A 12,499-nucleotide genomic window follows, 5' to 3' on the forward strand; every position below is an offset into this window, starting at 1 on the left:
TCACTTTTTTTTAATGTAGCTACAGAACTCAATTGAAAATATTTGGTGGTTTACACGATAAGATTTCAAAAACCGATTGTTTATAGCAAAACAATATAATATTAAAGAAAGCATCCAACAGCAGTGATTAATGACTCATTAGTCACTGCCGTGAATCGAACAAACAGATGTATAATGGGTAGGGGTACATCATACAATAGTGGTGGATGAAATATATAAATAACAATATAATGATGTAACCCTCTCATTTGATCAATAGAAGGCAAGATTTGATCAATGGCTACTCTTACATCTAACCTTGTAATGATCAGCAATTAGTGAAGGTACAAAAAAACTGACAGTTGTGAAAATAAACTAGAAAACACAATAACAAATACAAAATGAAACGAAAAAAATGTCATAGACCATAAGAGCACAGCAATAGGGTGCAGAGTAGTGAGATTCAAAGTAGTGACAAATATTCAGCAATCTGATATATTCCCTTATACTCGTATATTTCTTGAGGGCGTCTGAACTAATTTCTTGACATGAGTTGGAATAGAATTGAATTGTTTAACGGCGTTATAAGTGAATGGAACAAATCTGTCGTGTGATGTTGGATGGTGCGATTATCTTTGTACCTGATATCAGCATCATGCATTTCAGACTTAAAAAGCAACTTTTCTTTATATACATCAACGTTATATTACAATACTTTGTGAATGAACAGAGGTATATGAAATTTTCTAGTATCTTCTGTCATATATTAATAATAAAACATAGTTGTTAGTTTCCAGTCCTGTGTATTAAGATCTTTTTGTACACGAATGTTTTTTCATGTAGACTTGCCCTAAAAACGCAGTCGAGTACTTACCGTTGTTGGAGATATAATAAAGTGGTACCATATAGGAAATATCATTTGTATTTGCACGATAAGAGGCTTGTTCTGGTTATCTGCTCGGACTGTTCCAAATAGTCAGAAAACAGTTACCCAACTGTATACTGAACATTTTGTCGCGTTAACCTTTTCAGTCCACAACTGACTCACTGATTTTGGACGATTCGAAACAGTACAAACTGAAAACTAGAACAAACCTAAAATAACAATTGGCGACGAGAACATTCCGCAATCCGCGCAAAATCTAGTGAAAGTGTCGAAGTTAGTGTAAAATGGCATCAGAAAACAATTTATCTCTTTAAGATTATGTAGGTATAAGTTTTCAAACAAAGGGTTATTTAATATTGAATGCCATTTTAGAGAATAAAACGTACTCCTTGAAGTTGTACGTTATTCAAAATGGAGGTCCCCCGCTAATTGAAAGAAACTAAATGAAACTATTTAAAATCGGAATTTGCAAAATTAATTTTAGTCAACAAGTCGATGTGAGTCAGGAAGGTTTTTCTGACGCAAGTTTCTTTTTTGGTTCTTAGATATAAAGAAATATTTGAAGACAAATTAGGAAATAAATTCAATATTTCATTAAAATTGAAAGAAAATGCCAAGCCAAAATTTTGTAAACCCCGACCGGTACTATTTGCAATTTAACCAAAAAATAGAAGCAGAGTTACAAAGATTGGTTGAAAATAAAGTTTTAATTCCAGTAGAGTTTTCAGAGTGGGCCACACCCATTGTCCCAGTACTAAAACCTAACGGTGGTATTAGGCTTTGTGGTGACTTTAAAGTTACCCTAAACCACCATCTTGAAATTCAACACTTTCCGCTTCCCAGAATAGAGTATATTTTTAGTCAACTTCAGGGGGGGCAAAAATTTTCTAAAATTGACCTATCGGAAGCTTATCAGCAGGTAGTTTTAACAAAATATTCACAAAAGACGTTAACTATTACCACCCATAAAGGTTTATTTGCTTATACTCGCCTTCCATACGAAATTACATGTGCTCCGGCGATATTCCAGAATATAATGGAACAAATGTTTCAAAGTACTGGTATTGTGTATTTCTTAAATGACATATTGATAACGGGTAAAAAAGATGAGGAACATTTGAAAAAACTAGAAAAGTCTTTTCAAATTTTAAAAACTTATGGGTTAAAGGTTAAGAAGGAAAAATGTTAATTTTTTAAAGATTCTGTAAAGTACCTAGGACATGTTATAGATAAAGAAGGGTTACATACATCAAAAGATAGAATTCAGGTAATAACGGAAGTGGCGGTACCAAAAACAGTGACGAAACTCAAATCTTTTTTGGGAATGATAAATTTTTATTGTAAATTTTTACCGAATCTGTCAGAAGTTTTGCAGCCATTGTACAAATTGTTGAGAAAAGAAACGAAATGGTTCTGGTCACAAGAATGTAAAATATGTTTCGAAAATGCAAAAAAATTATCAATTTCAAATTCGGTTCTTAGCCATTTCGACCATGAAAATAAAGTTAAGCTCATGGTAGATGCATCACAATTTGCGTTAGGAGTAACTATCTCTCATATTGATAAAAACAATATTGAAAAACCAATTGCTTTTGCCTCTCGTCTATTGAGTTTAGCAGAGACAAAAAAATATTCTCAAATCGAGAAAGAAGCTGCCGCCATAATTTTTGGCCTGAAAAAATATTATCAATACTTGTTTGGTAAACGGTTTTTACTTGTCACCGATCATAAACCATTACTAGCGATTTTTGGGGACAAGCGGAAATTACCGATGTTTGCTGCTAGCCGCCTTCAACGTTGAGCCTATATTCTTTCAGCTTTTGATTATGAAATACGAGTGCGCAGGTAGAATTTCTATTTGATTGAAAAAAGGTAACCGAGTTTTCTTATATAAATTACATAGAGCAATCCGAATTGCCGATAGATGTGAATAAAATTCTAAAAGAAATAGCGGTGGATCCAGTCCTCAGTAAAGTAATGTTATTTGTCAGGAATGGTTGGCCCAGAAAATGTCCTGGGGAAGATTATAAACCATTTTTTATAAAAAAAAATGAAATAACAATAGAACAGAATTGCCTCATGTGGGGTTATCGCATAATAGTACCAAAAAAATATTGGAATTCAATACTAAATGAGTTACACGTTGCACATGTGGGTATTGTTAAGATGAAACTTTCAGCTCGGGCTTATATGTGGTGGCCTTTGATGAACAGTCAAATTGAAAATATGGCCCATTCTTGTGAAATTTGCTGTAGATTAGCTCCTAATATTACAAAAAACACCTTTTTCTGTATGGAAATGGCCAACTAATCCGTGGACCAGGCTACATGCGGATTTTTTTGGGCCAGTTTCAATAAAAATTTTTTAGTCATCGAAAACGCTACATCTAAGTGGATCGAGGGCTTCGAAATGTCAAATATCACATCTTTGAATACTATAAAGGTGTTTCGAGAATTATTTGCGAGATGTGGATTACCAAAAGAAATTTGTACGGATAATGCAAAAACATTCACAAGTTTTGAACTCCAACGTTTGTGGCACCTTACCACCCATCTACAAATGGACAAGCAGAAAGTGCGGTGAAAATTATCAAAAATACTATTATTAAAAGTAAAACTGAGGATCCAAGGTTAGACACCCATTTAATAATCAATAGATTTTTATTTCAATATCGTAACACGCCACACTCGACCACAGGAGAAACACCTTCTAAATTGCTTTTTCGTAGAAGTTTAAGAACTAAATTTGATTTACTGTTACCTTCTGTGGAAGCCGTAGTGAAATCTAAACAAAATTATCAAACAAAATATTATGGATATGTGAACTATGAAATAAATGATTTGGTATATGCACGAGATTATCGTGAAAATGTTCAAAAGTGGTGTCACAAGGTGAAATTAAAGAAATATTGGGCAGAAAAATTTTCCTGGTAGAAACCGATTGTAGATTGACATAGAAAAGACATATGAATCAATTAAAAAAAGATTATTCAGACGAAGAATATTCAAATACAATATCTAAAACCAATAATGTTTCTTTCACTCCACGATCTGCTTTAAAAGAAAATATTGTAGATTGGAAGGGAAAAACGGGGACTCACAGTAGTGAACGAAAACGAACGAACGAAAAATGGTCATATGGAAGGTGATGAAACTAATAGTGGTAGATCTCTGAGACCCCGTAATAAAATTTGGGCACCTGAGCGATTAATTATGGCAAATTAATCCTGGGTAGCCTAATGTTTGTTGTTAGTTATTGCAAATTATTACTGGATAGAGTAATGTTTCAACTTAGGTAAAGGGGTGTCATATATTGATAATAAAACATAGTTGTTAGTTTCCGGTCCTGTATATTAAGATCTTTTTGTACACGAATGTTTTTTCATGTAGACTTGCCCTAAAAACGAAGTCGAGTACTTACCGTTGTTGGAGATACAATAAAGTGGTACCATATAGGAAATATCATATTTGCACGATAACATAACATCTTCCATGGTAAGTAAATTCAACTTATAGCGCTTTTCAGAAACATACTCATAGCGTCGAAGACTGTATATAAAATGAATACAAAAATGTTGTGCCTTTGGAATCTTATAATACGTAGGTAATATCAAGACAAGGTCTATATAAATAAAGTCGCAGTACGTAAATTGCGACAGAACGAGAGATTCGCAAAGAATTTTTTTGAAAATTCGTGTTCAATATGAATCTATTACTCTACATATATTGATTAGAGCGAGAGAAACACTCTTGAAGATTGTTAGCGTGACTTCTGAGTTTAACAACATTATCGCATGTTGAACTATTAAATTATTGTTTCAACTATTGTCAGCGAGGTACCTATAGAAGCATTACCTTGTCTCCTCTCAGAACTGTATACCTGCATTCTGGAATATGACTAGGGGCTTTCTCACAAACATCGCTGCAAACTGGCCAGCCGCATTTTGTACATGGTCTGCTGTTCTTCGTGGTAATGAATTTGCAGCAGCCTAAACATACTGGGACTGTGGTTTGAGATGGTCCCCAAATCAAAGGATTTTCTTGTAACACTATTTCTCCAGGTTTTATATCTTTAGTAGCTTTCAGAAATCTTCCTAATATGTCGTTGGAAGTTATCTATAAAAAAATAGGTACTGTGGACGAATCTCTACCAAATGATATCTATATTTGTAAAAAGATTCTGTTGTATCACTTCTGTTATGAAGCAGGGGTTAGCTCGGCTGGCTAAGGGATAACATAGGGAAGTTGAATCGAGTGTAGCAAGTCAGAGGCAAAAATACTATGAAACTCTTTTTTTGTTGGAACTTTCGAGGCTTCATTGCCTCAACTCTTCATCAGGAAGTCTACAATTACTGATTCAATTCAATGAATTGTGTAGAACAACAATGTATCACTTACGAGAGTGAGGTTGAGATGAAGCTAGTTAAAAAGATAAAATCAAGGATCCTCATATATGTATGTCAAGTATAAAATAATTCAAAAACATAAGTTCACATATAATATTTGTATGAGAAAATGAGATTATTACTTTGATAACATGGAAAATTCAAATTGACCGTTGTAATCAACAAGTTGTCAGAAATTATTGATGAATAATAATAATAATGAATGGGCTTTATTCATTGACATACATTGTTTATAAAGAAGAAGTAGATACAAAAATCAATGAAAGGGCGACGTTCAGGCTGCTTTACAATTTAACCTATAGGGAATAGCATATATTATATAGAAATATAAAAATAATTACCTGGTATACATTGATAAGTGAGTAGTTCATGAAACTCAAATAAAAACAAAGGCTATCAATTTCAAACCAAATATTAAAAATGTATTCAGCTTCAATAAGGTAAAATATATAGCAAAACATACACGAAACTGAAAGAAAGGGAAAACCATATGAGCAAGGCATAACATGAATATATTATCTCTCCAGAAGACTTCAGATATGTTTTCAACTTTTCTTGAAATTATACAGGGTGTCCCTGGACTTCCTCTTTTCCTCTCGGGAATGTATAGATGGGGTCAAAATATCACCAGTACTTCATATAACTTTTTTTCCTAAAAGTCTTCGTAACCAAGTTACGGGCCCTCGAAGTTACAAAATGAAAAATATTTTTCTTTGATAACTTTTCAAGTGAATATTCAAAATCATCCAAATTTTGGTAATTGACTAACAAATGAATTCCGTCGATGAGCTTTCATGCAGGAGTCAGTTGTTTTGCTACAAAGTCAGGAACGGACTACCCCCGATGGTCCACACCCCAAAACTTTGAAATGACAGATATTTTTCAATATTTTTCAACAAAATAAGGTTACTTGAACAATTTTATGAATAAAAGTACTCGTGTGGAAAGTCGATCGGAGCAACGAGTCTTGATAAAAATGTAGTTCTACTCGACGACATCAAACCCGCTCGTCCACCATTATTTGAAATGAATAATTATCAAAGCAGAAATAATAATGATAACGTTAATTCAACAACATTTATAACAGGAATAATACAAAGTATGCTAAAATGAAGTCGTAAACAAAAAGTACAGTACCTATATGGAAGTTTAAGTCACAATTGTGATAGCAGATATTTTTTCAAAAGAAATATCAAGTTCTGTAGATTCGTGGTGTTTTTAAACTAACAAGCTACTCTACTATGAAATATCGAATTCATTCCATATTTTGTATGTACATAATACGTGTGGAATAATCACGTTTCGTGTTGATCAGTTATCTGAATCTCATGAAACTCAACATTCGAATGTTTCAAATTCTTCTTCACAGCTAAACTGTTGAGGAGTTTCACTGATAATTATAATTTTATGGGAGAAATTCTTTAACACGAATCTAAATTTAGCTGAAAAAACGCACATCGGAAAAAATATTTACTATACTAATAAAAAGCAAACGAATGAACTACAAAAACGGCTGCACATGATCAGGTGAAAAATATCCAGGGAATAATTATGTTCCATTTCTTTCACAGATGTTGACGAAAAAACCTTTTAGAAAGTTTTGATAAAAAATGAGAAACTGGAATGCGATTTTGTTTTGTTGAGTGGTGCGTTGTCATATGACTATCATTGTATTGTCAATATTCTATAGGATATTTTGAATTTTTTTGATATGGCCGAACAGTTTACATTCAATGAATATGCAGATATGCATGTATTTTATGGACGAGCATTTTGTAATGCTGCAGAAGCTCGTCGTCTGTATTCCGAGCATTTTCCCAATCGAACGGTACCGTCAAGAGAAGCATTCGAGCGTGTCGATCGCAGCTTGAGGGAGACAGGTATGTAATAATTGATAATTAATTTGAGCACGTTGTTTTATTTCGATATTATTGTAGGTACAGTTTTGCCAAAACGAGGTGGTGAGGGCGCTCCTAGGACTGTACGTACCGTTGTATTGGAGGAAAATATTTTGGAAGCCGTCGCTGATGATCCTTCAATGAGCATCAGAAATCTATCAGAACAGTTCCATACATCCAAGTCCACTATTCATAGAATAATTAGGGAACAACTGCTCCACCCATTTCACATCCAGAAGGTACATGCCATGACACCTCAAGATTTTCCAGCACGACTGGAATATGCCAATTGGTTCATGGATAGGCAAAGAGAGGATATGACTTTTATTAATCGAGTTTTATTCACTGATGAAGCAGGTTTCAGTAGAGATGGAGTTATCAACTCTCATAATCTCCATATATGGGCCGAAGAAAATCCCCATGGGATATTGCAAACCAAACACCAACGGAAATTCAACGTGAATGTTTGGGGTGGTATTATAGGAAACCATCTTATAGGACCATTCGTTCTACAGGACCGATTGAATGGAGAACGTTATTTGGAGTTCATTCAGAACGATTTGAATGGACTTTTGGAACATGTTCCATTGCAAACCCGAAGAGATATGTGGTTTATGCATGATGGCGCTCCTCCTCATTTTAGTTTGATTGTGCGTGACCATCTGAACCATATTTTCCACAATAGATGGATTGGTAGAGGTGGGCCATATTCATGGCCATCGCGGTCTCCGGATTTAAATCCATTGGATTTCTTTCTGTGGGGGCATCTAAAAAGCCTTGTTTACGCTACACCTATTCACACAAGAGATGCATTGTTGAATAGAATAACATTACATTGTGAAGCCATACGAAACGACCCTGGAATGCTATTTCAAGTACAGAGAGGGTGTCTTCGCAGACTAAGAAAATGTATAGAGAGAGAAGGTCGTCATATCGAGCAGTTTCTGTAGCGGATTTTTCATTTCTGTTTGCTCTTGAGGCTCTTGAGTTTCGTTAGTTAAACGTGTTTGCATTATAAAAATTCGTTATGAACATTTTACCTATCATTTCCATTTTCCTTAAAAACTAATATTTTCGAATAATGGTAGACATCTCAGGATAAATGTTGTTGAATTAACGTTATCATTATTATTTCTGCTTTGATAATTATTCATTTCAAATAATGGTGGACGAGCGGGTTTGATGTCGTCGAGTGAAACTACATTTTTATCAAGACTCGTTGGTCCGATCGATTTTCCACACGAGTACTTTTATTCATAAAATTGTCCAAGTAACCTTAATTTGTTGAAAAATATTGAAAAATATCTGTCATTTCAAAGTTTTGGGGTGTGGACCATCGGGGGTAGTCCGTTCCTGACTTTGTAGCAAAACAACTGACTCCTGCATGAAAGCTCATCGAAGGAATTCATTTGTTTAGTCAATTACCAAAATTTGGATGATTTTGAATATTCACTTGAAAAGTTATCAAAGAAAAACATTTTTCATTTTGTAACTTCGAGGGCCCGTAACTTGGTTACGAAGACTTTTAGGAAAAAAAGTTATATGAAGTACTGGTGATATTTTGACCCCATCTATATATTCCCGAGAGGAAAAGAGGAAGTCCAGGGACACCCTGTATATGGAGTAATGTCTAAACTCACTGGGCAGAGCGTTATATTGTTTGATAGAGTTGTAAATAAAACTACGAGAAAAGCAGGCTGTCGAGTTTTTTGAAATAATAAAAGTGTGACGGTTTTGTATCCTCGAATAATTCTGAGATTTGAAAGTTTCATATATTTCATGAATATAATTTGGCCATTTGTAAATGAAGAATTGACGAGTAGGTGGAAGTGCCAGGTTTTAGCATTCGATAACCAAACTGACTCCTCGATAGATGGTCAAATTTTCTCACATCATAAGAAAGACGAATGCAATTGTTTTGTATTTTTTTGTAAGCGATTTACAACAAATCGTATTAAAGCAGGTCCGTAGATCATTTCGTAATATGCTAATCTAATGACAAATGAATTTAGATATGAAGTGCTTCACAGCAATTTCATTTTCAATCATGATAATTTCACTCTATTGTTCTGTGAGATAGATCGTAGGTTCTGAAGTGCTTCCTAAACATATATTAGCATAATTAGATTTCTATTAATAACTTATTATGTCAAAAAATTGGAAATAAAACTTTCCATGTTTTTTAAGATTTTACCTCTTCTATGGAACTTTTCGAGATGAATAAAGTTGGTTCTATAACAATTCTTAGTGTTTTAAACCATTTGAACTGAACGGAAAAGTACAGAAAAACTACTTTTTTGACGTTTAAATTTTTTGTAATTTATGCAATAAGGATTTTATAATACACACTACACCTTGAAGGTTGAAATATTGAAACGATATAGATTTTTTTCAAATTTTCAGAGGGCAAAACCCTATTACACACCTGCAATCCCCCGAGACTAACACACCGCTTACTAACCACAGAGAGGAGAATAGTACGAAACATACACAACCTTCCTTACCGATCCCCCTCCAACGAACTATGTTAATACCGTAAAACTAACCCATATAAATTTGAGATTTCAGGAACTCCGAGACAAATACATCACCAGAACAATCAGAAGCAGCAACACCACCGCAATTGAGACGCTGGCCACCCCCTGGACGCTCCGCGGGGGCCGAAGAAGGATCTCAAGGAGAAAGCTCCCATTTTCTCCAGCCAGGCTCCTGTGAGCCCTGGAGGATATCCCGTAGTGGTTCCAGGCCCCCAAGGCCCACCAGAACCTGAACCAACCAACGACCCCCCGGACCACTCACAACAACTCCACTGAGGATAATTCTACTCATATACAAGAAGAGCATGCCCAAGGAATGAGAGAAGACCCACTAATCCGACCAACACAGGATAAAAGCATTATACCCACCATAACCAAACATAAACACCCAGCAGCAGGAACACTTCAACCACTAACCTAGAGCAAGCCACATATAAAACAATTATTATTTTATCGGAAACTAACACAACCCCTGAACAGGCACTAGCCTACAGCAGGGCACCACATGAAACACTTGTACTTAATACTAACTTACCAACATTAATAGAAAATAAACGTATTCGATCGATTAGGCTCATTGAATCATCAATTGAATAATTAAATCTAACTCAATTACAGACGAAAATTCGAAAAGTTGATGAGAAGGAAGTTCTGAAGAAACTGAATTAATAATAATAATAATAATATATTTATTTGCTCACATATAAGACAAGTAGAAGAGAAATACATTGCAAATAAATATCGTACAATCCACGGAAGCAACATATGTTACTTGTGTGTGGTGTAATTAAATAAGGAATATACATATAAACAGATAAAGGTAGATACATATACAGGGTGTCCCTGGACTTCCTCTTTTCTGCGGGTGGGTGGACCCCCGCAAGTTGAAACGCAGTTTGAGCCTACAGTTCTTAGGTGACGTGTCTCTTGCCTTTCGATTTTCAAATGGATTTGGTTTATGAACTTTCAATTGATATCAGCTCCGAATCTGAGTCAGAAAATGATGAGGAGGTTGAATCGATTATTTGTGCTAGCTTCATATCGCTTTCCTTTGCCACTTCCTCCCATATTGAACTTTTTAATTTTGTTAGCAAATAGTCCTCATGGCTAGTGTCGTACAAAACGCGACGATTTCTAACTGCCTCTATTAATTTTTCCTCCATTTCACTTGACACGCCGTGACTCACTGAAGAAATCTGCGGAAGGAGGACTGCGTAACGCAGGGTCACGGACCGTGAAAACTGCGTCACGTCACCCTGCGTCGGAACTTGCGGGGTTCCTATCATTTGTATGGTTCGCAGAAATTCAACGTGACTCACCCTGCGTCACTTCACGAACCTGCGTCTCAACTTGCGGCCGGCCTAATTGACTTGTTGATTTCCAGATTTACACCCAATTGTTGTGATTAATCATTATATCAATTTTTATATCACAATTGTATGAAATGGACATCTGATTACTCTGGTCAAATATTTCGCTAATTCTTGTGCTGCGTATGTATTCATTTAATGAATGTTTCACTCGACTAAACGACCCAAGAGTTTGAATATTTTTTGGTATAGAATTATACACAACGGGGCCCAAAAAAAGGGAAGATCTTTGCCCTATTGACTTGTGTGCAAATGGTGCTATGTACCTATTATTTCGAGTGGCGTAGTTATGGCTTGGTAAAACACAATGTTTTTTTTTCTTATATTGATTCAATAACATTGACTTGTAAAACAGCTGTCTAGGATCAAATACTCCTGATTGTTTATATAGCATATCACTGGGATAAAGGGGCGGTTTATTCAACATCAGCTTCAAAAATTTTCTTTGAATGACTTCCAGTGGGCGAAGATGTGACTTAAATACCCCACCTCATCCTATCATGCAGTATATCAAATGGCTTTGAACCAAAGTGAAGTAATTTTTTTTTGTTCAATGTTGAGTATATATTTCAGTTGGCGAAATTTGTATAATATACATCGCAATTTGTTTACAATGTGCTTAATATGAAAGTCCCATTTCAGGTGAGGATCTATGATAACCTTTAGAAAGAATACTTTATATGGTTAGCTGGGGATATCTTGAAGGAGTTTTGGATAGTTATTTCATTGAATTGAGGAAGTGTAGCTTTATTATTAGAAAATGACTAATCTTTGATTTTCTCTAGATATTTCTCTGCCATGTCTATGACCTCAGACCAAGATTGCTCAGAGTAAAGAATAACAGTATCGTCTGCAAAACTCATTATACGTCCTGCGGTTCCAATCAAAAACAGTACGTTCACATAAATATTAAAAAGTAACGGACCCAGAACAGTTCCTTGCGGCACTCCGTATTCAATTTTCTTCTCACCGCTTTTCATATTCCTCATTTTTACAATCTGTTTCTATCCGTGAGAAATGTCTCTATCAATTTATATGCATTACCCCTTATTCCAATATTTTCCAGAGTAGAATGGAGTGGTTAACTGTATCAAATGCTTTTGATAGGTCAATAAAAATCCCTAGTGATGGTTTGCCTCTATCAAGTGCTTCATAAACATAATTAGTGAGCTGTAATACCGCATTTTCGGTGGATTTTCCTATCCGAAAACCAAACTGTTAGCCAGATAACATCATATGTTTTTATATAAATGAGTTTAGCCTTACTTTGATCATTTTTTCTAGAATTTTACTGAGATTTGATATTAAAGATACCGGTCTATAGTTAACTACCTCATCTCTACATCCACTCTTAAAAACAGGAGTAACTATAGACGCACAATGGAAAGTAGCCGATTTCTACCGCTCTATTAAATATGTGAGAT

At 35.0% G+C, this 12,499-nt stretch overlaps 1 protein-coding gene and 1 long non-coding RNA gene across 4 annotated transcripts in view; one reads left to right on the top strand and one right to left on the bottom strand.

Annotated features, from left to right (window-relative positions):
- The window catches only part of SmydA-1 (SET and MYND domain containing, arthropod-specific, member 1), a 35,205-nt gene that overhangs the window by 19,769 nt on the left and 2,937 nt on the right, over window positions 1–12,499 (bottom strand). For both annotated transcript variants that reach the window (XM_074178776.1, XM_074178775.1), the window contains exon 2: window positions 4,720–4,980. In XM_074178776.1, coding sequence (XP_074034877.1) covers window positions 4,720–4,980 — 261 coding nt within the window. The remainder of the gene's footprint in view (window positions 1–4,719; window positions 4,981–12,499) is intronic.
- On the top strand, window positions 3,428–10,273 carry LOC141483862 (uncharacterized). Of its 2 annotated transcripts, none has more exons than XR_012466332.1 (2): window positions 3,428–4,359; window positions 9,730–10,273. It is a non-coding gene; the product is annotated as an uncharacterized lncRNA (long non-coding RNA). The 2 variants fall into 2 exon arrangements; XR_012466333.1 differs by lacking the exon at window positions 3,428–4,359 and adding an exon at window positions 9,596–9,645.

This window comes from Leptinotarsa decemlineata, unplaced genomic scaffold, assembly GCF_025532065.1.
Source record: "Leptinotarsa decemlineata unplaced genomic scaffold, Ldec_3_MD MMD2_tig00004307_RagTag_RagTag, whole genome shotgun sequence".
Lineage (NCBI taxonomy): Eukaryota > Metazoa > Arthropoda > Insecta > Coleoptera > Chrysomelidae > Leptinotarsa > Leptinotarsa decemlineata.